Below are 27,366 nucleotides of genomic sequence, written 5' to 3'. Positions count from 1 at the left end.
TTGCTTGGGATTTCTGACTGGCCACCCACCCCACTGCCATCCACTGCCTCCTGGAAGAGGCCTAGAGAAGGTCAAGCCCAAAGTGGGACTTCACTTCTGACCCTCCACTGGGGTCCCCACCCACCTGGGCTTACTAAGTTCTGTGTCCTCACCGTTTCGTGCCCTTCCCAAGGAAATGGGAGACCAAGACCGTAGAACTTAGCAAAGCAACTGATTCATGAAAAGAGGCCTCTGCCCAGTCAGTCCCCAGAAGCCCCTGACTTACAGGTATAGGGCGGCCTCGAGGAAAGGAAGGGTCTATACCCAGGGGAGAGGGCAGCCCCAAGGAGAACCTCAAGGGAGAAGCTGACTTGGGGACCAGCACTTCTGCCTCTCCCCCAAGTGGAGCCCTGCCTGGCTCAACAGCACTTACCACAGCCCCAAGAGCCAGTCCCTCTGCCCCTGCCTTCGCAAAGGGGCCTCGGTGTCCCACTGTGGGGTAGGCAGAGGGGGGCAGGGGGGCAGGGGTGGCAGTGGAAGGAACTATCCCAGAGAGGCCCGCTCGTCTCTATGGCCCAGCCCAGGAGCAGGGCGACGTGTGTGGGCAGCCTCGCTCCTGCCTCCTCACGTAGACAGAACGACTCCTCCCTGGGTTGCCCTTGGCATACACACCCGGGTAAACACAGTCGCTTCTCCCTAGTAAGGTCAGCCACCTCTCTACCTACTCTGACACCTTTGAATTTTGCTAGGCTCCATATAGAGTAGGGCAGTATGAGGATCAAGCTTTCTCGTTCCTTTGCTCATTCCACGAGAGACAAGGCTCCTCCTTTTGAGTTGCTGCTCATTCCAGTGTCCCCCTACTCCTGTGGCTTCCCCGTCCTGGCCCATGACATAGAGGGGCGGCTGTGGGTAGCAGGCCCACTTCCAGTAAGAGCCAGCAGGGAGTGGGCGGACACAGCCAGGAGTTGCCGACATCTCCATCCTGGGTCTGCACCAACACCACTTCTCTCTCTCCGGGACTGCGTAGCCAGGCCAGTGGCTTCCTACTCCTCCTGGGTTTTGCTGTCTGCAAGATGGGGAGACTAGCACCCACCTGCCAGGTGCACAGTTAGTGAAGGATGTGAGATCACAATCAGATGACCTTCTGTCCGAGTCTAGCCACTTATCTGGGAGCTACTCCTTGTCCCCTACCTTGCTTTGAGGCCCAGAAAACAGCCTCTTTCAGAACTAGCTTTTTCCCACCGGCCAGCATTGGCATACTTTCACTAAGTGGGGACGCTGCTGGGGATGCTTTCTTAGTTCCCCAGCTCCCTCTCCTGCGGCCTCGGCAGGTTTCTGATGAACTTTCCCCACAAGTCCACCTCAGTTGCAGGAGAGCTGCGCAAACCTGGGGGTCTTGGGAGTGGGGGAGGAGGGCGGCAGCCAGAAGCTGGGCCGCTGAGTCAGAACAACCAGAGTCGTCCCTAAAAACTGCAGCCTGTCTCCGTCTCCTCCCCACCTGCATGGGGCGCCGTCCGGCACTGCATGGGCCAGAGGCCCCTTCTCTCTCCTTCCACGTCTGCCCCTCATGCCCCTGGTGTAGCTCCTCTCCCTCTACCCCCGCGCTGAAGGGGGTCTCGGCTCTGTCTCAACAGTTCCATCTCTGAGACTCCCAAGTCTGGTTGGTCCCCGGCCCCCCTACACATGCATGTCACTGTCCTCTATTGCAGAATTCTGCCGCAAGCTTACCCTCCTCCCAGCGTGACACCCCACACCTCCTTATCCCCTTTCCACCTGCTTGCAGAGCTCACTGTACTTCTCGATCGTTGTCCATATCTTTTCCAAAAAGATTCCTCAATGCTTTTCTTTTCAAAAGGAAAAAAAAAAGGAAAAAAAAAACAATGCCTACAGCCCAGCGTCCGTGAACAAACCAACAGTAACAAAGCATGTGTTCGGGATGGAGGAAGGTAAGGCCACACATTTCCATTTGCCGCTTGCTGCTAGGGCTGGGCGGCCGGGATGACTTGAAGGGGGGAACGTGTGTGCACCCCTCCTCCACTTCCACACACGCTCACTGTTCTATCTCAGTGAGAAGAAAAGGGCTTCAACAGGAGCGGCCAGGACCAGCCGGGCCCTGGTTCTTTTTCTAGTAGTTCATGCTAAAGAAGCCCCCACTTGCCCTTACCACATCGTTCATTCACTCATTCACTCGAGCAATGTTTTTCTGAGCACCAGCTATTTTCCAGGCCCCGTGATTGGCACTAGGGATACAGAGATAAGGCACAGGACAGGCCCTCGAGGGCCTCTCCACCTGGATGGGGACACACACGTGAGCAGACGGTGCGCAGCATGTTAGAGGGTCTGCAGCAACAGTCGGTGCAGAGTGCAGAGGGGCCTGGCCAGCTCTGCCGGAGCAACAGGACAGGCTCACAGAGGAAGGGACACTTGTGCTAATAAGCTTTGGAAGATGAGTAGGTGTTCTGGGGGCCGAGGGAGCCTGGGAAGGGCTTTTCTGTCAGAAGGAGTGTTATGAGCACAGGCCCAGAAGCCTAAAGCAGCCTGGAGAGACCTAAAAACTGTACAAGTTCATTACTTTGGTTCCTCAGATTCAACAAAGAGCGACATTAGTGAGGTCAGGTTTGGGGGAAGGTCATAGAAGGCCATTTTATACTGCTGAGGAGTTCAGACCTTATCCTGAAGTCCGTTAGGAGTCGGTGAAGGTTTTTAAGCAGAGAAAAAGCAAGATGGTATTTGTGCTGTAGACAGATGACTCTGGCTTTGGTGTGATGGTGCGTAGGAGGGGGCAGGGGTCCTACAGGTCCGGAGATCACTGGGGAGCTCTTGAGGTTATCTAGGTGGGACGTGCAGGCCCAACCAGGCAGTGGCAGTGGGCATGGAGAGGAGGGAGGAGGCTGAGGGAGAGCTTGGTCAGCCTGGGGTCTGGGGACAAGGGAGACACCTGCCCACTTCCATCTTACCCAGGCCTAATTGGTGAAGAGACTATATGAGCAAGGCAGCTCAGGTTACACCAAGAGCAGCACGCTTATCTCGTCCCTGCACTGCCCTGTGACGGGATGAGGTGCATCCACTCGGACTCGTGGGGTGGGGCCACTGAGGCTGCTGAGGGGGTTGCTGTGGGGCAGTGGGGGTACCGCGCTTGGTCCCAGGCTCTGGTCTCCTCCGCTTCCTTGGCAGTGTGGATGTGTCGGCACTTGCATCAAGAACGTTGGGCCTGTCCTGCAGCTGTGGAAAGGCGCCAACCTTCCCCACGCTAGTGGCCTTCCCTGCTCCTTCATCTGGGGCTTTCTTCCTTGGGCACAGTGTCATATCCTAAGGAAGCCCCTGCTTTTCTTGCTACTGCCCGTGCTCCTCTCTCCTGCCCTTCTGGCCCTGCTACCAGCGCCCCCTAGTGCCAGGACCACGGTGCATGAGGGCAAGGGCCTCTCTGAAATCAAACCGGGCCTCAGAGATCTCTCACAGGCTCCTCCACTTGCTTGTGGGAAAAAGAAGGAATGGAGGGAGTTTTCCTGGAGTCTGAAACTTCCATATAGAAATCCCAGGGGCTAGTCTTTGCTTTCCTGTCCCTTCTTCTCTTGGCCCAAATTTCTATGAGACCGAAGGATGAGCAAGGACGAAGAGAGCCCCCACAGTAAGCTTGTCTTCTGTCCATATCTAGAAAGCTCTTACTTATACCAGCATTGGGCCCAACAGGGAAGCCAGTGTGTCCCTTGGAGATCAGGGACCATCATCAGGCCTGCAGCCTGTGTCCACGGCCCCCTCCTTCCATGCCCCCATCTGCTGAAAGATCCTGGTCTTTGGGCGTGCCCTTCCAGACATGGCTGGTGCAGCCTGAGAGCCCCTCACATCTGGGCCCAGGTGCCACCCCATTCTGTGGCTGCTGCTACCGGGCAGCCTCCGTGCTTTGGGGTGGCCTGCAGGGAGTAGAAGTCAGTGATTAGTTCCTGGCTGGCTGGTAATGGCCAGCCTAGGAGTCAAGGCCATGAGCCATTCCCTAACCAAAGCCAGCTGTGTTGCATGTATATGGTGGCAGGGGGCCTGCGAGTGGGTGCAGGGTGAAGATGAAGGTCTCGAACCAGACCAGATAAGTTGAACATATGAACGCACCTTGCTGTTTCAAATGATTTCTGTGAGGTTCTGAGTTCCTGAGGTGGACTGGAGAAACCTCCTCAGTCTAGGGCAGGCATATCTTCGAGGAGAAGTTGCAGGTCACCACATCTTGGGTTGGGGCCGATTCCGAGTCTGCCCAGGGATGTGTATGCCTGCATCTTGAGGCATTGAATGGGGATAGAAACTGGCCACTCTCAAAAAGCCAAGAATTCCTTTTTCCTTTCATTTAGCATGCAAGGAAGTCTACTCCCAACCCGCCTACCCCAGTACCTTTCTTGGGTCAAGAGATGGTTGAGCCATTAAGATGCCCACAGCTGAATGAAGTGGGGCCAGTTGCTGTATCCAAGATGGCAGTGTGATTGTGCTGGGCAGGGCCAGGGGAGGGGTGGAGGACGGGGTGGGAGCCTCCCTATGTGCTTCCCAGGTCGACCCTGTGCATGTACATTCTGGGGGGCCTCCAAGAGACTTGAGGGCTAAGCAGAAGGAGGACAAAAGATACTCTAGGCAATCAGGGACCCTCTCTCCATTGGAGTAAGCCCCTCTCAAACCAGGCATTCCTGCCTGCAGGGAAACGGGACACCTTCTAGAAGGTGCCAAAGATGAACCTGGGCCTGGCTACCGGGCAGATTGTATGGGTGAGAATGATTGGCTGAGCCCAGGTGGAAGCTCCAGGGCAGGCGAAGCAGGGGAGGAGAGGTAGGAACAGATCAGGCAGGAAGCTGTGGTCCTTCCCGTGTCCTGGCATCTCCCCTCCTGCCCGACCTGTAGATCCAGGACAAGAGCCACTCATGGAGTTGGGGGAGCATGCTGGCTGTGCATGGGTATATGAGCAGTTATGGGCACATGCCCACAGTGAGGGAACAACTGGAGCCTGCCAGCCAAGGGAGCTTCTCCCTTCTCCGCTGAGCCTGTGACCTGAGCTGCCACCTGTCCCATCTGGGGAGTACGTGGGGATCCCCCTGAAGAAGGATGTGAATGGACCAGATGGGTGCCTCTGGGCAGGCAGCCCGGCCCAGGGTGGGCCCCCACCCCCTAGACTGTACTGTGACCCGGCCTGGCCCTCTCCTCTGTCTTGCAGAACTACAGCGAGAGGGAAGCATCGAGACTCTGAGTAACAGCTCAGGTTCCACCAGCGGCAGCATCCCAAGAAACTTCGATGGCTACCGATCTCCACTGCCCACCAATGAGAGTCAGCCCCTCAGCCTCTTCCCTACCGGCTTTCCATAGGTACCAGCTACCTGCTTCTGACTGGCCGGCCCACTCACCTGCTGGAGGGAGAGGGAGAAGACCCCTCTGGTCCTTTCCTTCAGTCTCTGCTCCTCTTTCACCAACCACTTTCCCCAAGCTTAATGACAACAGCCACCCACCCTCCCTCGATTGAGAAGAGACCCTTCTCCAAAGCACCTCAGTGTACTCTGACCTCTGCCCCTGGTCAGCAGGGCTGTGGCTGAGAGAGACTCTGCAGAAGCTCCGTCCTTTCTTCCTTTTGCACATGATGTCCTGTATTGGATCCGCTTTTATATTTTCTAACCATACCCACAGGGAGCCTGTGTGGGGAGAGGGTGGATGGCCCAACCAGGCATTTTGACCCTGAGCGGCCAGCCCCAGCCCACTCCTAGCTGTGGCACACACTGTCCATCTTCCCTTGGTTAACTTCCCTCTGGAATGGGGTGAACTGAGGCCCAGAGTATTAGGGAAGGAGAAAGAAAGGAGAAGACCCCCTTCCTCTCTCCCCTTTGGTTCATGGGAAGGATTTGTCTTTCTTGTCTGTAAGCCCTTTAACCCTGGTTCTGTACTGTTCAGTGAAGGAAACCGTGGTTACCGAGGCCCTGTCAAAAAGTGCACGTCTTGTCCAATAAATCACGCTGCAATTGGTGTCCATCCCTGAGTTGCTGGGGTCAGGGTCCTCGCCAAGCGCCAAACAGTCCTGTGGAGCTAACCATGCGTCCCTGTTCCCCAACACTCGCCACCCCAACATGTGCAACTGAGGGGGGAGTCAGCGAAGGGGTAGAAAGAAGGAGATCAATCTAATCCATTCTAACCTTGCCCGTTACCAGAGTCAGTGAGTTCTGGGGACCGACCCTCCGTAGCTGTGGCAGTTAGGGCCAGTCAGGTCTTTGGCATGTGCTGGTGGACTGCTGTGGGAAGGAGAGCCTGATGAAGACTCTGGCCTTATCTTCAGGGAAGACACCTTATAATTGCCTCTTTTTAAGCTCAGAAAGCGGAAAGATGGTCGGGTGAAGGTGGGTCTCATGAAACTTGGCTAGAACCTTGGATGTCAAGTTCCTGATTTTGTCCCCATCCCCTCCCTATCCTCCCAATTCTGGACCTAAAGTGAAGGGCAGGTAGGAGACAGGAGTGGAGGTGGGGGGTAGGGGCATAAAAGAGTATTGAGCAAGAAGGAGAATAACGATAGCCCAAGTCCCTCCTTCCCCGAGATCCCAAAGAGGCCTGGGAGAATCAAAGGAAACCCACTGAGCCAGGTGTGGTTTGGGGTGAAGTTTAATGTAACAGCCACAGAAGAGCTGAGTTCACAAACAAGCAGGCCTTCCCGTCCAACCATCCAGCAGGAGCTGGGGCAGCTCCTGGGGCCCCCGCCCCCATCACACACATCCCATCCAAGCTTGGCACCTGAGATGAGATTTAATCTTCAGTTCCCTCCACATGATCAGTTGGCCATGTTAGGAGAAGGGGGACCTGAATCGCACTAGGTTCTGTACGCCGAGTAGATGGCCCTGCATAGGGTGGCTGAAGCCAGTCCCTCCTGCCTGGGAACCTGCAGGGTGAGAAATCACATAGCAGAGCGAGGCATATGCCGGGAGGTCAGGAGGCCTGGGCACAGCCGGTGAGGGCTGCCAGACAAGCAGCAGCTTTTCCTCCATTTTGACTGAATCGAAGACCTTAATGTGCCGGGCACAGCCTCTATCCCCAACTAGGGCAGTGTTTCAGTCAGAAGGCGGGGGAGGGGGTGCCACGAGGCACCCTGGGGATGAGTCTAGAGCTCTAGGAAGGGTGAGCCCTCTGAACCCACCCTAGGGCAGGCACATGGATGGGGCAAAAATGGAGAGCTAGGAGCTCTCTCCAACCATGCAGGGAACCGGCTGGCAGCTTAGAGTTAGGAGTCCTCTCTGGCTCAGCCCTTTCCCTCCAGGGGGTGCAAAACAGCTGTGGCCTCCTTCAGTAAGGGAAAGTGGTGGGTGTAGGGCTGGACTTGCCGGCTGAGCTTGCAGGACAATCTGGTTATTCATCTGCTCACAGGCCGGACAACTCTTCGAGTATGTGGGGGGAGGGGGAGGATAAGAGAGGCCAGATAAGCTGGCCCCGTGGCGGCTGCCACTGGAGCTCAGGTTATCAGAGAGGCCTTGGGCCTGGCCCCTGGCTAATTGGGGCGGTTATGGACCCTGCCACAGCCTGTAATCAGCTGTACATGAGAGTTGGGCCCCAAGGTAGGGGACCTTACAGACCACTGGCCCTGGAACAGCCAGTCTCCTATGCTCTAGAGATAACACCCAAGGCAATCTCTGCCTCACCCCCAGCAGACCTCCATGATGGCATCACCTAGGAGGCCATCAGAACATGCATCTAATTGTGATCTGACCCTGGTGACCTTCAGATAGCCATGTGAACTCCATGTTTCTCATAGCACTACCTGCTCAACAGACAAATTACTATGGACTTTCAATTTGATGAAGGAAAAAACAGCTTCATGGTCTGAGAGGAGGCTGATGGGAGCTGGGGTGGTAGCTCAAAGAGGGAGGGCACTGTCTGAGGTTGATTTGAGAAAGGGCCCAGTGGTCCCAAGGCAAATTCGGATGCACAAACACTCTCAAACACTAGTGTCAGCTCCTCTGGAAGCAAGCGGAGACAAGAGCAGGCAGCTGCCAGTCTGAGATTGGAAATGGTTTCTCAGTGCTGATTTTTCTGGTTTTCACAGATCAGAGAATCTCTAAACTACAAGGCACCTAAGAAAACACTGTTTGGTCCTCATTTTGTAGAAGAGAAGCCTAAGCCCCCGAGAAGGCCAGGGCCTTGCCCAAGGTCACAAAGTCACAGAGTTAATCTGATGCCTATCTGCTCCTTGCTGCCTCACATGCTCTGGCTGGTTCCCTTAGAGAACCCGATTCTGCACTGACCTCCCTTTCCTGTGCCCCTCAAGACTCTGAATCCATTCACCTCCATCCCTAACCCTTAGAGCTTCCAGCTCCTATCTCTGACTGACTTTGAAGCTGCTCCCTTGTCCCTATGTAACTGGGAAGGCAGCCCCGTCCTGTAGACCTAAAGCTGGAAACTCTAGGGGCAAAGAGAGAGAGCATCTTGTAGGTCTTATAGTCAAAGCAAGAGCGCAGCCTGAGGGTGGGGCTCTCGAGTCTCAGTTTTGCCTTGATGTATGAGCAGAGGTAGCTAGTGGGACAGCAACGACATCAGCACCTTCTAAGGAGTGGATTCGGCCTTGCTCTCTTTTAAGGTCCCAGCGTCCCACTCCAGCTCTGCCCAGGGTACTTGTCTTGGCCGTGGGCTTACTGCACCTTTAGGCTTCAGGGTCCTCAACGGTAAAGCAGGGGGAGGGGAGCATGCACTGCGGATAGGAGCAACGAGGTTCAACTAGGCGAAGAAGAAGCTGCAGGTCGAAAGAGCAAAAGGTTTGTTCGAGGTCCGTAGGGTGATCGGACAAACCAGGTAATTCTTCCGCGGGAAGGCGAGAGGACGCGGCGCAGTTGGATCCCGGGTTGTGCTACGCTGCCCGCGATGTTGCTCCAGGGAATTCCGGCGCCCGCTCACTGCGAAAGCGTTGCAGAAAGCGAATCAAGAGCCTGGTGAGCTCGCAGCGCAGGCCAGCCCCGCCCTCTCTCGCAGGTGGGCTTGCCCTAGGGGTCCTTCCTGCGTTTTGTCCCCACTCTCAAGCCACACGGCAGCATGGCCCGTTCACGCTGCCGTGATCTCAGACACCCACAGCCGTCATCTCACACCTGTGCACGGACACGCTCATGCAGGTTCACAGATGTGCGCCTCACTTTTGTTGACCTCCAGGTTCCAACAGGACAGCTCCGACCCGTGGACTTCGTCCCCAGAGCAGCGAATAGTCTGGAGCTCCCAGGGTTATGGGAGCCTCAAAATTATGGGGAATTCGCCCAAAATCCGGGGACACGTTCTCGGTTGCCAGCTCAGGTGCAGAGTGATGCTCCTTTGAGAGCCAGGTCTGTCTTGGGCCAGAGCAGCCAGGGTGGGGCCTCGTTTTCACATCAGTCTAGAAGACTGGAGACTGGGCCACACAGGCCGTGGCTGCCCAGGCACTAACCCGGACCTACACAGAAGAAGTGGCCCCGTGCCCATCCTAGTGCAAGGCCGGGGCCACAACGCAACCGGGAAGAGGTCGAGCCTCCCTCTCTACCCGCGCCCCCCCGCCCCGCCCCGTCCCAGCCACTTGGCCCGACCCTGCACAGGGTAATTGGGTCGGGAGGGAGGCGACGGGCGGGCGGCGACTCCAGAGAGACTACGCGCCTGTCAGCCGCAATTTGTCTAAGTGGACGGGACAGGCCGGGCCGCTGCGGGCCGGGGTCATCGAGGCCGCGGCCCCCACCCCAGCCAGACCCAGGACTGCGGGGGAGCCGGGCCCGGCCGCTAAACGGGGCTGGCTGGCGCCAAGGCTCCGGGAGGAGCGAGTCCGGCCGGGAAGCCGGGGATGGGAAGCAACTCTGTCCATTCCCCCCACCACCACCAGATGCACACACAACACTCCAAGACCGGACGGACGCGCCCAGTGGCACCCCCCACTACTGGTCACACATATAGGGCCACACACGTCACCCGAACTTAACCTGAGCACACTCATATACGACTGTGCACTTAGTACCAGTCTCATGGCAGCACCCTGTGACCCAGACGCACACCTCTCTGCCCCACAACCAGACATCCCCAAACCATCCATGCAGGCTCACACAGATTCACGCCCAGTCACACAGACCAACGACGCCAGCAGGAAACAACCCGGGGGAGTTCCCAGCAGTGGCCCTTGACCCCGCAGAAGGTTATGGAGCCAAGGACAGACGGGCAGCCTAGCCGGGCTCGGTACCGCGGCACCACCCTGCCCAGGCCGTCCGCGCCGGATTTCCTTATTGCGGGAAGCGCAGAGCGCACTGTGCGCGTGCAACGGGACGGAGGCTGAGAGGCCCGCGCCCGCGGGACGCCGGGGCCCAGGAGCGCTTGGGAGAGGGAGGGGCGACTGAGCGCGCGTCCCCCGCCCGTCTGCAGGGCTCGGCCGATGCGAAGTGACAGGGGCCGGAGCTTTGTTGTGGAGCCTCGGCCGCCTGGCGCCAGCCGCCCCCGCCCATGCCCTCCCCCTCCAGCCCTGGGCGGCTTGCAAGGCGCCCCCCCAGGGCCTCTTAAAGAGACAGGCACACTCAGCCCTGGGGACCCCCAGAGGTGCCTGTTCCCGGGAAGGGGAAGAGGGGTAGACCCAGGTGGGGGAGGGGCCGAGCAGAAGCTGGGCATCGCACGGCGCAGCTCCGGGGCCTCCTGGGCCTTCCCCGCACGGTTTTCGAAGAGCCAAAGATATTCTTCGCTGGAGAGTTTGACTGGGGGTAGATTCAGAATCTTGAGAGTGGCTGTAGCAGGAACTCGGGCTGGTCGCGGGACGGCGGGGCAGACAGTGGGGGCCCAGCCCACAAAGCCTGTGGCCGCAGGAGAGCAGGTCCGTGGCCCAATTCCTGTGGCCAGGTGGGTTCGTGGTCCCCGAATGCAGTTGCTACACTGTCACCACCGGGTTTCTTGGGCAAACAACCCAGGCCAGCATGTATCGAACTTTCTGGGCCTTGAATCCTTAGACCAGCTACGGACCTTCCCCAGGGAAATGTCCAAATTACACTTAAGTGTACACACATTCTTACAAGTATGAAAGTACGTGTACGCACATGATTTTGCAAATGTATTCACGGATTTCCAGGCCCATACCCCAATTCCTGGCTAAGGAACGCTGCCCTGGCTATCTATTATCTGGTCACCTCACAGTCTGCTCGAACCTATCCACGCACGTCCCTCCCGAGGGGAGCACATCCCGCCTAAGATGGAGCCGGCAGGACTTTGCCTGTGTAAAGCTGCAACGGATCTTGCCCCGGCTGCATAGACTGCACAGCCTGAAGTCGATGATTGGTTCTGGACAGAGGAGGCACTTAAAGAGGAGCGACGCAGCCAAGAGCGAGGTCGTGAAGAGAAACCCTGTGGCGGCGGTGCCTATCTGAGCCCTGAGTAAGGGGAGTTACGAGAGTGTCGTCGCCGGGTCGGAAAAACAGAAAAAAGGTCGCGGAGGCCAAATCGCTCCGGCCGGTCCGGAACCGGAGTAGCTCGGGGATATGAGGCTTTACACGCCAGGTCCTAGTGTGCAGCGACAAGATGCCCTGAGACTGCGTGTGCGCAGCGGATGGGCAGGGTTGCCTAGGTCGCTGTTGGATGCGCGCTGTACGCGCCCACCACGCGAGCACAAGGCCCGCGCCCACTGAACTCACCCACATTTGTGTTGGTTGTGCGGGCAGCAGTGTCACCCAGTCTAGTTCGTGGTCCGTCTTGTCCGTCTTGTCCTGAACGCGACCGCCAGGAATCAGTCTGAGTGTCGGCGCCGGAGCCAGATTCAAGGCAGGTGTGCGGCCGCTTCACTCTCTGGGAGCACGCCTTAAGTTGCCGCTCTCGCTGCTCACAGAGGGTCTCACCACACTGGGCGCAACACATACACACACCACGGGGGTGGAGGGTGCGGAATAACTGGGTTTGCCAGAGAACGAAGACTGAGAAACCCGACTGGGTTCAATCGGGGTCGGGGGGTCCACCACAGGTGCACACAGACATTCCGACTCCCACACTCGTTACTCGGCACTACTGAACCGGACGGACTGGCGCGTGCGAGAGTCGAGAACTCCAGGAAAGTGGCGGAGAGCGGAGAGAGGATGCCGGTGTGTAGCATAAGGGAGACTTGTGTCTCCCGTACCGGATGCGGCGAAAATTCGTTGGGTTTCGGGTAAAGAATTTGGGGGCCGGGATCAGCCCGCGCGGAGCCACCCAGTGCTCAGCGGAAGGTGCACTCCCTTCCTAGCCCCGAGGACCCGCTCTCCTGGCCATCGGAGGGCTCAGGGCTGGGTCGGGAAGCAGACGGAGTCTGGGCTGGGTTTAAGGCTTGCCCGGAACTCCAGGATCCTCTTGAGTCTTCCTGTGAGGGAAGGCGCGGGCTAGGGGGTCCCCGCGTTTCCCTAGTGCAAGGCCGCGTCCCGCTCCCGCCCACGCCGGCCCCACCAGGGCTCTGCCCCCGCACCACTCACCAGCTCCCGCCACCTGGGTTCCGCTCCGGGACCTCGGCAGCCCGCGCCTCCCGATTCGCCCGCCCACCGGCCTCTCTTTCCAGCACCCGCAGCCTCCCTCCGGAGTGCAGGGGCCCCGGGTGACGCCGCGGCCAAGAGCGGGGTCGGAGGCCAAGCTGGGGCGCGGGCCAGGGCGGCCAGGCTGCCGGGCGCGGGAGAAGGAGGGCGCCCCCTCTCCTCTCGGGGCCGTGTCAATGCTTTGCACTTGGGGCCGGCGTGCGGCTGGGGTTCCTTCCCCAGGGCCCTGGGACTGGGCGCCCCCCGCCTCAGGCCCTTTCGGCGGGTCGGGTCGGCCCGCCGCGCTATCCGGTCCCGGCGCAGGCAGCCTCAGGCGCGGGCGCGAGGTGGGGGCCGAGGCAGGGGGAGGGGTCTCAGGGCCCGCTGGCCGGTCATTGGTTAATATTTTATTCTGTTGACATGTTTTCTTACTGCTGAGGCTTCCGACACCTTCTCCCGGGCCCCCCCTCCCGGCCGGAGCTTGGCCTGAGCTGTCAAAACCCCGCCCCCGGAGACCCACAATTGGTCCAAAAAGCGTAAAATCAGCAATCAAGGGGGGCCTGGCTCGTTAGCGCAGGGGATCCGAGCAGGGCAGGACATGTGAGATAGTCACAGTTTTCCAGAGATCACGACAAGATCTAACCAGTCGCGCGTGGTCCCCGGCGCCGGAGCGGGCCAGCCCAGCCCAGCCCCGCGCAGAGCCCCCGCCACCCCCGCGCTCAGAGCCCCGTGCCCCTCGTCGTGCGCCGGACGGGGAGCCGGGAGGAGCCGCCGCCGCGCTTGCCACCCGGGTCGCCCTTCCTCCGCGCGCGCCGCCGCCCGGGCCGGGGGTCCGAGCCGCGCGCCCCCGGCCCTGGCCCCTGGGCGCCTGGGCCGGATGTCCCGATGAGAGAGCCGGCGCTGGCGGCCAGCGCCATGGCTTACCATCCGTTCCACGCGCCACGGCCGGCCGACTTCCCCATGTCCGCCTTCCTGGCGGCGGCGCAGCCCTCCTTCTTCCCGGCGCTCGCCCTGCCGCCCGGCGCTCTGGCCAAGCCGCTGCCCGACCCGGGCCTGGCGGGGGCGGCGGCCGCGGCGGCGGCCGCGGCGGCAGCGGCCGAGGCGGGGCTGCACGTCTCGGCACTCGGCCCGCACCCGCCCGCCGCGCATCTGCGTTCGCTTAAGAGCCTGGAGCCCGAGGACGAAGTGGAGGACGACCCCAAGGTGACGCTGGAGGCCAAGGAACTGTGGGACCAGTTCCACAAGCTGGGCACCGAGATGGTCATCACCAAATCCGGGAGGTAGGGCGGTCGGCTGGCCGGAGGGCGCGCGGGAGGGCGGGCTGGGGGACCCGACAGCACCCACCAGCGCCGAGCCTGCCGCTCGCGGGTCCCAGTTCCGGACCGGCGCCACACTTAACTCCCACAGACAACCAAATGACTTTTCAAATTCGGCACCGAGCGATTTTTAAAACATCAAATCTTCCAAATGAGGTAAACGAAAATATGCTCCTAAGGAATAGTTTCAACCGTTCTGAGTCCCAAAGCCGAGGAGGCCCTTCGGCTCGGCCCTGGCGGGTCTCGGAGGTCTCTGCTGCAACTTAGCCTCGCGGCCTTGCATTCCTGCCTCTCCATCTGGCTTGGTGCTCCAGGGAGATGCAGCGTCTCCCGGCCGCTTCTCGGACCCCGGAGCCCAGAATGGGACCCGCACCCCGCTAGACCCAGGTTGGCCCGCTGGTTCACGTCCGCCGCTCGATCCCGGCAGCGAGCGTGGAGCGGGCCTAGCCTCAGCCTGATCCGGCAGGGAGCCTCGTCTGGGCCTAGGTGCAGGGAGTTCTGGACGCACACACTGTCCCAGGCCCTAAAGCCAGAAGAAAGCCACAGTCCCCCACTTCCCCACCCTTCGACTTAGCCACCGAGAAATCCAGGCCTCAGGCTCACCCTCTTCCCCCGAACTTCAGGGTTAGGGTTCTTGTTCAGCGCTATAACCCAGTTCCCCAAACAAACATCCTCCGAATGTATTTCTGGGAGCTTCAGTTTCAAGTGGGTATATCCCTTGAACGAATTTGGGGGAGATTCAAAAGAAGCGAGTGTATTTCTAGAGGGTCTGGATTTCTTTCCTGGACGTAGGCTTTCATCTCATGAGGGCGAAAGAGATCTGAGCATTGGGCCAGTGGGAAGCCTTATAATAAGAGAGGGTCTGACAGGCAGAAATGGGATCTCCCAGGAGGAACAATCACGGGTTAGGTCTCCTGGGCAGTAATAAAGGGGCAGATCAGCAACAGCAGGGAAACACAAGACGTGGAAGCTCCAGGCAGTGTTGTGTGTCTGGGAAGAGAGGTCCTCCGACAGAGAGCTGCGTCCCATAGCGTCTTTCCCGCTCCCTTGCAGGCGGATGTTTCCTCCCTTCAAGGTGCGAGTCAGCGGCCTGGACAAGAAGGCCAAATACATCCTGCTGATGGACATTGTGGCCGCTGACGATTGCCGGTATAAATTCCATAACTCACGCTGGATGGTGGCCGGCAAGGCTGACCCCGAGATGCCCAAACGTATGTACATCCACCCAGACAGCCCAGCCACGGGAGAGCAGTGGATGGCCAAGCCTGTGGCCTTCCATAAGCTAAAGCTGACCAACAACATCTCCGACAAGCACGGCTTCGTGAGTGCGGGATGGGGATTGATATGCGGGTAGGGGAGGGGGTGGGAGGCTGGCACCTGGCACTGCAGCCTGGGGTGGGAGAGTGAAGCAGCAGGATTCCTCAGAGGGGAGTGCTGTCTGAACCCCCGGAGTGCTCCTGCCAAGGTCACTGCTCGGTGGCCTATGCTGGCTGGGCCTGGGCCCAGAGAGCTCTGCTCTGCAAGCCTGGGGAATGGTGATGTCGGGGCTGGTAAGTTCAAGGCTGCTCACAATCTCAGCTTGGGTTAGGCCTTTGAAAAGTCCTTCCTAGCATCCAGTGGGAGGCAGGTGTGGCTGGGACTCCATCGTGCAGCTATTGATCTTTAGGTGCAGAGCTTGGAAAACCTACTCACAACTTTAGCTTGTCCTCACCCTTCCTGAAGACCCATGTCCCCATCCCTCTCCCCAAACGAGGAGATTTAAAAGTTAAATCAGCCCCCCCCCACACCCTCTCTGAGACTCCCTTCCCTCCTCCTACAGGCAAATGCCCCACCCGGAGGAGGGAGTTTAGGGGTTCTCTGTATTTCAGCTCTCAGAGCCCCAGCAAATGGGAGGGGGGAGTTCATGGGGCAAAAGGGACTGCCCACTCGGAGGTAGGGCAGTGGGTAAGCCCTTGAAGGTCCCAGTCTTATCTTTGTGGGGTTACTAGGGGCATAGCAATGAGCCCAGGAAGAGAGGTTAAGAGTGGAGTTGTAGGATTTTTTTTGTTTGTTTTATTTCTGTTTTCAACTGGGGTAAATCTTTTTAAATTGAGAGACTGTTAAGAAAATTGAGAGAAAAAATAAAAGAAAAAGAACGTAGGCAAGAAGAAACGAGGAAGACAGGAGAAAATAGCAAAGGATGGGGAATAGGGAAGGCAGAACCATGAGAGAGACAGATGGAAAGAGTTCGGGTCCCCATAGATTAGAAACGCTGGGGCCAAAGTCTGGGGGCTGCCGGCTGACCTGCGCCCTCCCCACAGACCATCCTGAACTCTATGCACAAGTACCAACCGCGCTTCCACATCGTGCGAGCCAACGACATCCTGAAGCTGCCGTACAGCACCTTCCGCACCTACGTGTTCCCTGAGACCGACTTCATCGCGGTCACTGCCTACCAGAACGACAAGGTGCGCGCGGGGCGAGTGGCGCGCCCAGCCCCTGCACCGGCAACCTTATACACGTGCAGGTTCCAACCCTCCACTCACACCGGCCAGCAGCCCTCCAGACCCACCCCGCTCCCTCATAGTCCACTCCCTAGCACCAAGTCTTTCATCTGTAAGCGCAGCACCTACCGAAAACCCCCAGGCTCCCTCCCAAGTCCGGGACACGTACACACATGCTCCCGGGGACGCGCAACAGCTGAGCTCTCTTTGGGGTGGGAATGTTTGCTTAGCAATTAGCAGAGAGTCCGGGCCCGCGCTGACATTTTTACATTTCATTCGTTTGTTTCTTGGCTCAGGGATGGGAATTTAAATGAAGACAGGGCGCCCGAGGCAATGTGCCCAGGCTCTCCCGACGCTAGGAACCCCACGCTAGGAACTTCACGCTTAGGAACCCAGGGCCCGGTTTCCACCCTCCCGCGGGAGCCAGAGGTCGGGACGGGTGACACAGCTCCCCAAAGCACCTTACTCTGGGCCAGTCCAACCCCGGACCTCTTGGGAGATGCTTAGAGACTTTTCCGTTAAGCCAAAAGGCTTTTTCTGCTAGCTGCTTTTCTACACCCTCTCTCTAGAAGGGCAGAGCACCCGTGTGTACCACTCTCCGGTGAATGAGAGTGTCCGAGTGTCCTGACCGTTCTTCTTTCTGTCTTTGTGAACCGATGTGTAAGCGTGGGTATGCGTGCACCATTTGGGGCATCCTGGATACGTGTGGAGGCGTGTTTATTCGTTTGTTCTGTGGACACTTGTTTTGTCTGTGTATACTTGCGTGCGCACGGGCCCGTGAGTGTGATTTGTCTTTCATGTGTCTACCGACCTGCTTGTGCTCTGCTGTCTCTGTGAGCGCCTGCTCAGGTGCGGGGTTTGTTTAAGTTGAGTGACCGCCTCTGTGCATGCTTGGACAGATTTCGATTCTGTGCGCACAGCTTTGGGCTTGTGTGTGCAAACTGAGCGATTCTGCCTCGAATAAAGATTTTGAAGGAGGAGAGATTCTGTCGCTTTCTGCGCGGCCTGCTTTTGGGCTCCGAGCGGCCCCTCCTAGGCGGGCGGATATCAAGTGGACACTCGTAGGCTCTCCTCTGGGCCGGCAGCGGCTGACCTCCGGGTGCCCCAGGCCAGGCTGGAAGACCCGCATCCTGACCTGGCGCCCCGCCCCCCCTCGGTCCCCGCAGATCACGCAGCTGAAGATAGACAACAACCCGTTTGCTAAGGGCTTCCGGGACACCGGGAACGGCAGGCGGGAGAAAAGGTGAGGGGTCCTCAAGACCGCCGCGCGGCGGGTGCCTGAGGGAGCAGGACCTGGGGGTGGTGCGCTTTCCTCTGACCCACTCCCTCTGCTCATCCCCAGGAAGCAGCTGACGCTGCCTTCTCTGCGTTTGTACGAAGAGCACTGCAAGCCGGAGCGCGACGGCGCCGAGTCGGACGCCTCGTCTTGCGACCCTCCCCCCGCGCGGGAACCGCCACCCTCCCCCGGGGCAGCGCCTAGTCCCTTGCGCTTGCACCGGACCAGAGGTGGGGGGTTGAGCGGTCGGACCTGGGTTGAGGGAAGGGAGAGGGAAAGGTCTCTTCAAGGCTCCGGCTGGCTCTTTTCTCAGCTTCAGGCTAACCTTAAGGCATGGGGGAAGCGCCAGCAGTATGTTTGTGATGGGCGGTCCCTGGTAGCCAGAAGATCCGGCGGGACTTGGAGCTAGGTCCTTGGCGCTATGTGACTTTGTAGCAGTAAAGAAAACTCTACAGGGCCCAATTTCTTTCATTGTAAATAAGGGGTCTTGGATGAGGTGATGTGCCACTGCCCGTTACCCGACGGGGATCTGGAAGCCTCCGACTTGGCCTTCCCAAGAGCAGGCCGTTCCAAGTCTCTCGGACACGACCCAGACACCAGGAGGGCCTTCCAGTCTCTTTCATCCCGGGCCCCTGTAACCCCGCGCGTTCTCTCTCCCCGCAGGCGATGAGAAGTCTTGCGCCGCGGACAGCGACCCAGAGCCGGAGCGGCTGAGCGAGGAGCGCGCGGGGCCAGCGCTAGGCCACAGCCCGGCCCTAGACGGCAGCAGCCCTCCTGGTTTGAACGAATCTGAGCGCGCCCGGGAGCGGCGTAGCCCGGAGAGAGTGAAGGAGCCAGCTGAGAGCGGCGGGGACGGCCCGTTTGGTCTGCGGAGCCTAGAGAGGGAGCGCGCTGAAGCTCGGCGGAAGGACGAGGGGCGCAAGGAGGTGGGCGAGGGCAAAGAGCCCAGCCTGGCACCGCTGGTGGTGCAGACAGACAGTGCGTCCCCCCTGGGCGCCGGCCACCTGCCAGGACTGGCTTTCTCTGGCCACTTGCACGGGCAGCAGTTCTTCGGGCCGCTGGGGGCCGGCCAGCCACTCTTTCTGCACCCGGGACAGTTCGCCATGGGCCCTGGAGCCTTCTCTGCCATGGGCATGGGTCACCTGCTGGCCTCGGTGGCAGGGGGCGGCAACGGTGGAAGTGGTGGGCCGGGGACCGCCACCGGGCTGGACGCAGGCGGGCTGGGCCCCACAGCCAGTGCGGCAACCACCGCCGCACCCTTCCCGTTCCACCTCTCCCAGCACATGCTGGCATCTCAGGTAAGACCTGTGTTCTGGTGGCAACACGATGAAGGGGGAAGGAGTGATGTGGGTGGCTGAGGTGGGCAAAGGGCTTAAGGGTGCCAGAGGAGCTCAGAGATTTGCTGGGCAAGCATGGACATGCTCTACAACACCTAGGTTCAGAGAGGCTAAGACTGTAGGTCCAGGGTCGGCCAGGGTGCTGCTTCTGCCTCTTGTGTGACCTTGGGCAAGTCCCTGACCCTCTCTGGGCTTGTTTCCTTCCCTATAACCACAGCATAGAGTGAAACACCCATTAAATTCTTCTTGTTCTGGGGCTGCCCCTGGTTTTTGTGATGTCCACTTTCCTGGCCTCAGGACATTTTTCTTGGGAACAAAGACCCTTGGCTCACTGTTGGTCCCTGAACAACCAAGGTGGCTGGACAAAGGAAGTGAGACATTTTGCAATATTTTCTGGACAATTGACCACTAAAATGACCCACCTCCAGATGCCTTTTTCAGGCACTCCAGGAAGCCCTCTGATTTGATAAAGGACAGAGCTGTTCCTTCTCCCGTCTTGGGGCTCCTAACTCCCCCTAGCCGCACACGTCAAGGAAGAGGGGCTCAGTTCCCCAGGCCTTTGTCGAAATTCTGAGCTCCCAGGGGAGAGTTTATGAAACTGTGGCCAGTAGCAAAATAAGGAGATCCAATGGGGAGAGTAGCCTCTTTGGTTGCTTGGGTGGAATATTCCCTGTGGAAAGATTTGGAATCTCTTTATTCATTTTCTTCCCTCTGAGGTTTCTGGCAAATTGAACCCTTGAGATCTTATCTTAAGGGAAGGAAAATAGTAGTTCAGGTCTAAGACGTCTCCTTTGGTTGAGAAGCAAATATTTTTAAAGTGGGGGAGGGGATTCTGAGATGAGTTTTAAACAGAGCTCAGTGCGGGTGGGGGTGGAATGAGTATCGAAGGCACTAACATCACATATCTGGGGCTCTAAGCTGGCAAGGAAGCCTCTGGAAAATGGAATTCGGGACCTGGAGATTGAATCTGCACCCTTGATTCTGTGTATACGTGAATGCCTCTTCCCCAGACAAATTCTGGTGAGAAGCATGGCCATCTTAGAGGTCATGGAGAAGCCACGGCTTCTAGACACAGCCTGGTCAACAGGTGCAAGGCCAGGGTAAGAGTACCCAGAATTCAGGAGGCATCACTTGGTATACTGCTAGCGGTTAAGTTCCCAAGCCAGGGTAACCTGCCCCTGGCCTTCAGGTAGAGCCAAATCCTGGGAGATCTGACACCTTCCTCATTTCTCTCGACTTGAGATGCCAGGTCTGAATGCCCAATAGGTCTTGACCTTCTAGGAAGGATATTTTCTCATTTCTGACTAAGCTACTGCTTTCTTTCTCCCTGCCTGAGCCAGGCCTGAGTATCCCTAGTGGCCCAGCACAGTCAGCTCCCTGCCCTCTTCCCCATTCCCACATACTCCGGGGAGTGAGCCATTATTTCAAAGGTCAGATAATCCAAAAGTCGGGCCTCATGGACTCAGGCGGTGTTTATCCAGGGTTTCCTGGCTACTGTGCTCTCCACAGGCAAAGACTGCATTCCTACCTCAGCTGCTATTGAGGTGCAGCCAGGAGTTCTTTGTAGAATATTCAGGCCAGTTTATAAATTGATTGGCATCTCTGCCCTTCTCCTGGCCCAGGCAGGAGACCTCTGAGCAGGTGAGCAGGCAAAGGGAGAATTTATAAAGTTCCTCCCCCTGACTGTGCTTCCTTGGCCCTTTGGGGGCACTTGCAGATAGAAGGGCTGGGGAGGACACTGTTCTAAGTGATCAGAACCTCCCAAGATTGCCAAAGCTACCTGCTTGCCACCTGGCTCTACACCTGCCTTGTTTTTTCCTCCTAGGCCTTTGCCCATGCTAATTCAGCCACCTGGAATGTGCTTCCTCTTACTCCTACTGGCACAGAGCTTGATGGTTCCAGGCCTTTGTGTCAATCTGAAGTGATCTCCCCTTCTCACTTGGTTGGCCATAGACATACTGGCTCATGCCTCTGTGTGCTTCTTAGAGTTATAGCTGTGTGAGCTCTGGTCTTACATTCCTAAAACAGTGGGGCAAAGATGACCAGCTGTAGCACCACCTCTAGTACCAGCTCACCATCAGGAACACCTCAGGCAGGATGCCTAACCCTTCTCTTATTCTGTTTCTTCCAGGGAATCCCAATGCCCACTTTCGGAGGCCTCTTCCCCTACCCCTACACTTACATGGCAGCCGCTGCGGCAGCTGCCTCCGCTTTGCCAGCCACCAGTGCTGCAGCTGCCGCCGCAGCCGCAGCTGGCTCCCTCTCCCGGAGCCCCTTTCTGGGCAGTGCCCGGCCCCGCCTGCGTTTCAGTCCCTACCAGATCCCGGTCACCATCCCGCCTAGCACTAGTCTCCTCACGACTGGGCTGGTGGCAGAGAGCTCCAAGGCTGCAGGCGGCAATAGCCGGGAGCCCAGTCCTCTGCCTGAGCTGGCTCTCCGAAAAGTGGGGGGCCCGCCCCGTGGTGCCCTGTCGCCCAGCGGCTCAGCCAAAGAGGCGGCCAGTGAACTGCAGAGCATCCAGAGACTGGTGAGTGGGCTAGAGAGCCAGCGAGCCCTCTCCCCCGGCAGGGAGTCGCCCAAGTGAGGGGGCTGCCCAGCTGCTCCGCTGCCATGCAGGCCTCCCGGGCTGCCTGCCCCTGCTGCTTGGGACCTGTACAGCACAGAATGGGTATTTATTTAAATAAAGGAGCGAAAACAGGCTGCAGCAGCCGGAATAGAGCCTGATCAGCCAGCGGGGGCCTGGGACACTTCCCTGGGCCTCACAAGGAATCCGGCTGCAGGGAATAGAGTCACTTCGGAGATGCTGGACTCAGTCCAGATCTGTTCCAGTGTCAAGGTGTCATCCTGAGGCCTCTCTGGGCCCTCCAGCGCTGTAGGGAGGCTTCATCCCCATCCCAGCCATCTGTTCGTGAGCCAGAAGGTGCAGGGGTTAGGGGCGGGAGCTTCGGAGGGAGCTTCAGAGCATCCCTAGCCTCCTGCCTGGACCGCTTGAGAATCTGGGATAAGGAATGCTGGGGTCAGTGAAGACCGAAGTCAGTGTAGACTGGAGTTGGGTGGGACCTGTTCTTTTAGTCCTCCCGCCTCTTCCCCCAAGAGACAGGCGCCCCTCCCACCCCTGGGTCAGCGGAGGGAGTGGCACTTCTGCCTTGAGTCCCCAGGGAAAAAAGATATTTATGAAATAAATGGTAATTTGTGTAAATAAGCTTTAAGATTCCCAGAATATGCAAATTGGTATTAATTTATTCAAAAGTGTACATGGCTGTGTACATAATATTTAGAGATTAACTCATAGCATTTAAATTTTTTCATTTTACATGAGCATCTATATTGTACAGGGCTGGGGGGTGGTGGCCCTTGGCTGCAGAAGAAGGCCCCGAGCCCCGGAGGAACTCCCACCCCGCCAGCCCCTCGGCACCTCCGCCCGGGCTCTGCTCGCCTAGCCCGCGGGCTCCACCTCAGGTTTTCACTTTTCGCTCCGGAGCGAGACGAAACGACAAAAAAATGAGAGAAAACAATAAAACGCTACAATGCGAAGTGAACGGCGCTGTGCGCTCTGTGGGCCGCGCGGGGCTGGGGTGCAGCGAGCGCGCTAGGAGGGACTGGAGGCGGGGACAAAAGGTTGGGCGCCCCCTGCTCGGCTGCAGCTGCACCCTGGGGGCGGCAGCGCGGCCGGAGCTGCGGGCGGAGCTGCGAGGCCGGGCGGCGCCGGCGCGGGCCGCGGGCTGGGCTAGGAGGCGCCGTGCGGCCTCGAGCTCCTAGCGCGGGCCGCGTCCCAGGCCGGGGGCCGTGCTCCCTCTGCTGGCCACTCACCTCTGGCCGCCGCTCCAGCCACTCCTTGGACTCCCGGCTCCCCTTCTGGGGCACCCTGGTGGAAACGCATCCCTTTCTAGCGCCTCTAGGTGGGTGATCCAGGCTCCCTCTCTCCCTTCCGAGGAAAGGTTTGGCTGTGGTCCCGCAAAGACCGCAGACCTAGAATCCTTTTCCATCTCTCTGCCCTCTGAGCCTCAAAAAGAAACATTTCCTCCGTGTCAGGGCTGTTGCCTAGAGTGTCAAAGTCTAGACTGAAAGTTCTCCTGTGTAACTCATCTAAATATCTCGGGGCGTTGGGGAGTGTAGGTCAATAGGCTATTCCTTTCCTGCCTCCGTTTCCTTCTGTATAAAAATGGGCTCCCCTGCGGATCTCCTTGGGAGCCCCACTGTGTCAGTCTCCTTAGGCCAGTAATTCCCTGAGGCCCACCCTTGCAAGGACAACTGCCTCCCGCCAGCATTCTGTGAGCTAGCCACGAGATATCTGCTCTCCTCCTCGCCCAGCCAACAGATGTCTGCAGCCCCTAATCCTAGCAGTGGGAAGAGATGGGAGATGAGAGGTCACTCCCCCAACTCACCCCTAGGTCTCTCCATCACTGAGCCCCTCATCTTCTTCCCAGTTTTCTCCTCTTTAAGCCTTCGGGATCCGCGACGTCTTGGCTGAGTAGACTATCCACCTTGGGACTTTGGGGGTCAGGAGGCAATGGCCCCCAGCCCACCAGAGACACCAGAGATGGTGAGATGGAGGAAGGGTGAAGGCGGCAGTGGAATTGACAGTATCTGGGCCTCCAAGCGCCCAGGACACATTTGTGGGCCGACACATTTGCAAGGAAAGAGAATCATGTCCGCCTCTTCCAGTGGGGGAGGTGGCCTCTGGCAACGTTGAATTTGGCGAGAGTCTTGGCCAACGAACGAGTGGGAGGGCAAAGAAGATCGTTCCAGCTCCGGGAGGGTGAGCTCCAGCTTCCCTGAATCTGACTTTCCCAGGAGGGGCAAGGCAGAGAGTCCCTTTCTCAGCTCAAATAGAATTCCTCCTGGGTAGTGCACTTATTCGAGGTCGATTTGGGCTAAAAACGCCTCTAAGGTTGGAAGAGCAACCGCGTGTTCGCTGCTTCCAATTTCTCACCGTCAACACGTCTAGGAAGGGAAGTTGGCAAGAGACTGCGGGTTCGCAGCAGCCGATGGAGCGGGCTGCTGACACCAGGGGGCAGCACCGACCTGGAGCGACGGGAGGGGCCCAGGCACAGAGGGGACCCCGAGGAGGGTCGCTGCAAAGGCAGGGCAGGGCGGCGTCGTTGCGGCCGCATTCTCGTCGCGTTGTCGCTGCAGTGGAGTGATACTCCAAGACGTCGAGAGGCCCCGGGCCCCAGGGGCAGCTAGGAGAGTCGTCCCCTCTTTCCCCCGCCTTCCGCCGTGCACGTCCCGTCCCAGAGTCGCCCTCGAAGCGCTCCGCTGGGTTCCAGCTGCGAGCCTGAGTTCGGCTGCCGGAACCGCGCGGCCGGTGGTAGGGCCTTGTCTAAGACAAAAGGCCAGGCCACTGCCTGGCCCAATTAAGCCACCAGCTTTCCAGCTCTTATTGTTCCCGGGGTCACCAATTAGCTCAGGCGCCCCGCTTCCCGCCGCTCCAGTGTCCCAAGGCCTCCTTAACCCTTCAGGGCCTGGCACCAGGGTCCCCAGACGACAAAATCTCCAGCGCCCGCGGACATATGTGCAGGGCATGTTTGGGGGTGATGGAGATTGAGGGGTCGTTGAGGCTTGTTGGTGACCTGATGTGTCGCCGCGAGGCCTTGTGCTTTGGGACTGTGCGATCCGAGGGAATTGTGTGTGTCGGTGTGGGATTGTGACTGTGATTCACAGGGAAGCTTGGAGATTGGAGGTTTGGGTATGGGGGCTCTGTGAGACCCCTAGCGGCAAGGCAGCGTGGATTTCGAGATCTAGGGGACCTCATTTCCTCTTCGGTTAATCCGAGTGTACCAATCCCTCAAGCCCCCCCCCCCCCCCCCCGCCCCCGGCAACCAACTAAATGCTGACGCAGAGAAAAATCTTGAGCATTAGTGGCCTGGCGCTACCGAAGGGTGCATAATTGGAGTCCACCTCCCCCGCGTACAGCGAACGCCTACGCAGGGCATCTTGGAACCAGAGGGACGCGTTCAGCTTGGTGACAACTAGGACATCCACAGGTGAACTCCTCAGTTTGAGCTCCGCCCCGCCAATTTCCCACGAATTGGATGGTTCGAGGGACAGAGTCTGGATGATACAGAGGTTTAAATTCTGAGCCTGCCTTCATATCCCGTTTTGGGAAGACCTCAAATCCAATCCCTCCTTCGCGGTCTTTGACCACAAAGTCAGGAGCACCAGCCCGGCAGGCAGGGTCTGGCGAGGGGCCGATCGCTCCATCTCTAGGGACTGGACAGCAGAGGGGAGACCCGTGCGCGCCCGAGTAAAGGGGCAATGGGAAAGGAGCCTGAGCTCTGGGCCCTCTCTGGGCTCTACTATGGGAGCGCCCTCGGGAGTGCAGCCTAGCCACCCCTCAATGCGTTGATGCCTCTGTGAACGCGCCTGGGACTCTGGTTTGCCCTTGGAGCTCTTTTCAAGCTCTCTAGAGGTGCAGATCCGCTCGCCCCACACGCACCCACTCCCTAAGCACTGGGTTCCCAGGGCCAATGGCCGCTCCTCTTTACTCGGGCCCTCTTTTGGGGACTTTCCATAGCTCCAGGCAGGAGCTAACCGAGAGCTGGCTGTATCCGAGGGCCGCAGCAACTCCTCCAGGTACCCACTAGATGGCGCTGCAGGCCAGGAGCGGGGCGGTGTCCGGACAGCCAGCCCTGGGCGAGAGTAGAAGATGGATAGAGACCCGCAGCACGATGGGCATGGAGACAAAGCCACAGACAGACGTAGCTCCAGGCTCAGGGACCGCACAGGCAGCCGAGGGATCGAGGCGTTCCTCCCAGCCCAAATGGGGCTCTAGACGGGCCTGCAGACTGGAGCGCCCGAGGTTCGGGGTGGGGCCCTTCTTCCCTTCTCCTGGCCGCGTCCCCGACCCCCACCCGCCTCGCCTTGCGGTGCCATCGGCCGGACCTGCGAGGTCCTGGCTGCAAACACCGACCAGCCGCTTCATGAGTTCCCAGCTGGGCTGAGGCCCTCGCCATTCATCTTGGGACCAGGAGGTCGCCTGACTCCAGCCTTCTGGGCCTCTCAGATATGGGGCTGTGGGCTTGGATCCGCTTTGGCCTGCCGGCCTACTCGACAGTGCGAGGTTGCGGGGAAGATAGATGGTTGAGGCTGCTGGCGTGGCTGTGGGGGAGCTGGGGTTCATCTGACCAGGAGGTCCACCTAGGCGCCTTCCTCCAGCTCTTCACCACCCCCACGCCGATCTTATGGATCGCACTCTTGGGCAAGCCCTGCTTTGTTGCTCACCTGGTGTCTGCCTTCTGGACAGAGGCCTCAGGTGCCAGAAGCCCTAGGGAAGCTTTGGATCTGTGTTGTTCCAGTGGGAGGTAGTGGGGAATGAGGAGGGCACGGGGATCAGCCTGAGAATCTCTCTCTTGGGTTAAAAGCCAAGGTTCTGGGTCAGGTTTAAATGAGGCCCTGTGGACTGATCTCCAGTTAGATTTGGGGGCAGGGCTTGGAAGCCTGATTCCAGCTGATCCTTAATGTCCCCAGATGAGCTCTGGCACTCTTGGACATTATTTTTGTATTCTCAGATCTCCGTTATTATTAATTAAAGATACACAGCTAGAAAGCAGCCCAGTCCACACCAGCCAGCATCATTTCCACCACCATATAGTCATCGACTTGTTGTGTGACCCTAGCCAGATGTCTTCCCTGCACTAGCCTTCCAGCTCTTTCCCCTTCAATGTATACCACAGGGCAGGATCAAACCTTTGGTAAATGAGTAGTTAATTATCTACATATCCATCTCCTGCAGAAGCAGAAATCAAGCTCTGGCTCTGGCTGTGTGACCTTGGGCAATGTCACTTTCTTCTCTGGGCCCCAGAATCCTCATCCTGAAAATAAGTGTTTTGGACTAAAATCAAATTGATCTGTGAGTGACTAGTTGGCCTTGGTCTAGTTCCCAGTGACCCCCGCCCCCCATCCCCCCAGCCTTAACTTCTTCAGAATAGAGGCAGAAACCATACTTCCGTTTAATGTTTGAGGAACCTAAGCCTGGGAGATAGGCAAGGTCATCCACAGACCTAGGCTCTTGATGCTGAGATTCTTGGGTTAGGGGTAGGGCTGGTGGCTAGGATAAACTCACAATTAGAAAATCACATTCAAAAAAAAAAAAAAAAGAAGAAGAAGAAGAAAGAAAGAAAGAAAAGAAAAGAAAAGAAAAGAAAAGAAAATCACACATTCCAGGTCCTGAGATTCTTAGGGACCTGGCTGGACCAGCTGCCTTCACTTCTTGTGGGATGTGTTTCTCCCTCTACCACCCCAGGAGAGGCAGACTGGTGGAGGGTGACTTTGGCACCCAGCACCACAGCTTGTTGATTCACTTGACTTCTTCCCGAAGGGAGAAAGGAATACCAATGAAGGACATTCAGGCCCCCACGTTTAAGGGTGCCCCCCAGAACTGGGGTCTCCATTGGGCTAATTTCTTACCCGTGTGAAAGGCTTTGTGGTGTTCAAAGCACTTTCACATTGGAGCTCTCACTGGCAGGGTGTTGATTGTGAATGCCTACTTCACAGACGATGACACTCCAGGCCATCCGGTAAATAAAG

At 58.2% G+C, this 27,366-nt stretch overlaps 3 protein-coding genes across 3 annotated transcripts in view; 2 read left to right on the top strand and 1 right to left on the bottom strand.

The window, feature by feature from the left end:
• BCAS3 (BCAS3 microtubule associated cell migration factor) overlaps positions 1-5,967 on the top strand; it is a 512,946-nt gene extending 506,979 nt beyond the window's left edge. Inside the window, 1 exon segment of the mRNA XM_039885843.1 lies at positions 5,165-5,967. Within this exon segment, the coding sequence (XP_039741777.1) occupies positions 5,165-5,313 (149 nt within the window). The 3' untranslated portion in view covers positions 5,314-5,967.
• Positions 5,968-6,572: 605 nt separating this feature from the next.
• Positions 6,573-13,025, bottom strand: LOC120621144 (translation initiation factor IF-2-like). The gene is made up of 4 exons (XM_039886505.1): positions 12,986-13,025; positions 12,390-12,754; positions 11,586-11,790; positions 6,573-8,864 (listed from the first exon to the last, which is right to left on the bottom strand). Exons 1-4 carry the CDS (start codon positions 13,023-13,025, stop codon positions 8,689-8,691), a joined length of 786 nt encoding a protein of 261 aa, XP_039742439.1. The 3' UTR covers positions 6,573-8,688.
• Positions 12,737-22,371, top strand: TBX2 (T-box transcription factor 2). The gene is made up of 7 exons (XM_039885841.1): positions 12,737-13,705; positions 14,795-15,062; positions 16,042-16,188; positions 17,391-17,467; positions 17,567-17,730; positions 18,164-18,798; positions 20,969-22,371. Exons 1-7 carry the CDS (start codon positions 13,311-13,313, stop codon positions 21,419-21,421), a joined length of 2,139 nt encoding a protein of 712 aa, XP_039741775.1. The 5' UTR covers positions 12,737-13,310; the 3' UTR covers positions 21,422-22,371.
• Positions 22,372-27,366: the final 4,995 nt, after the last annotated feature.

Source organism: Pteropus medius, unplaced genomic scaffold, assembly GCF_902729225.1.
Source record: "Pteropus medius unplaced genomic scaffold, Ma_sr-lr_union100, whole genome shotgun sequence".
Lineage (NCBI taxonomy): Eukaryota > Metazoa > Chordata > Mammalia > Chiroptera > Pteropodidae > Pteropus > Pteropus medius.
The sequence above is the reverse complement of the archived record's forward strand: the minus strand, read 5'-3'. Positions and strand labels throughout refer to the sequence as shown.

Bases quoted from the DNA above. Each gene is read 5' to 3' on its own strand.
- LOC120621144 (XM_039886505.1), bottom strand. From the start codon at position 13,025: ATGTCCTGCCCTGCTCGGATCCCCTGCGCTAACGAGCCAG. The intron at 12,755-12,985 runs GCCCCCCTTGAT...CCCGCGCCTGAG, and splicing joins CCCCTGCGCTAACGAGCCAG to GCTGCCTGCGCCGGGACCGG. The intron at 8,865-11,585 runs GTGAGTTCAGTG...ACGCTTTCGCAG, and splicing joins CACAACCAACACAAATGTGG to TGAGCGGGCGCCGGAATTCC.
- TBX2 (XM_039885841.1), top strand. From the start codon at position 13,311: ATGAGAGAGCCGGCGCTGGCGGCCAGCGCCATGGCTTACCATCCGTTC. The intron at 13,706-14,794 runs GTAGGGCGGTCG...GCTCCCTTGCAG, and splicing joins GTCATCACCAAATCCGGGAG to GCGGATGTTTCCTCCCTTCA. The intron at 17,731-18,163 runs GTGGGGGGTTGA...CTCTCCCCGCAG, and splicing joins GCGCTTGCACCGGACCAGAG to GCGATGAGAAGTCTTGCGCC.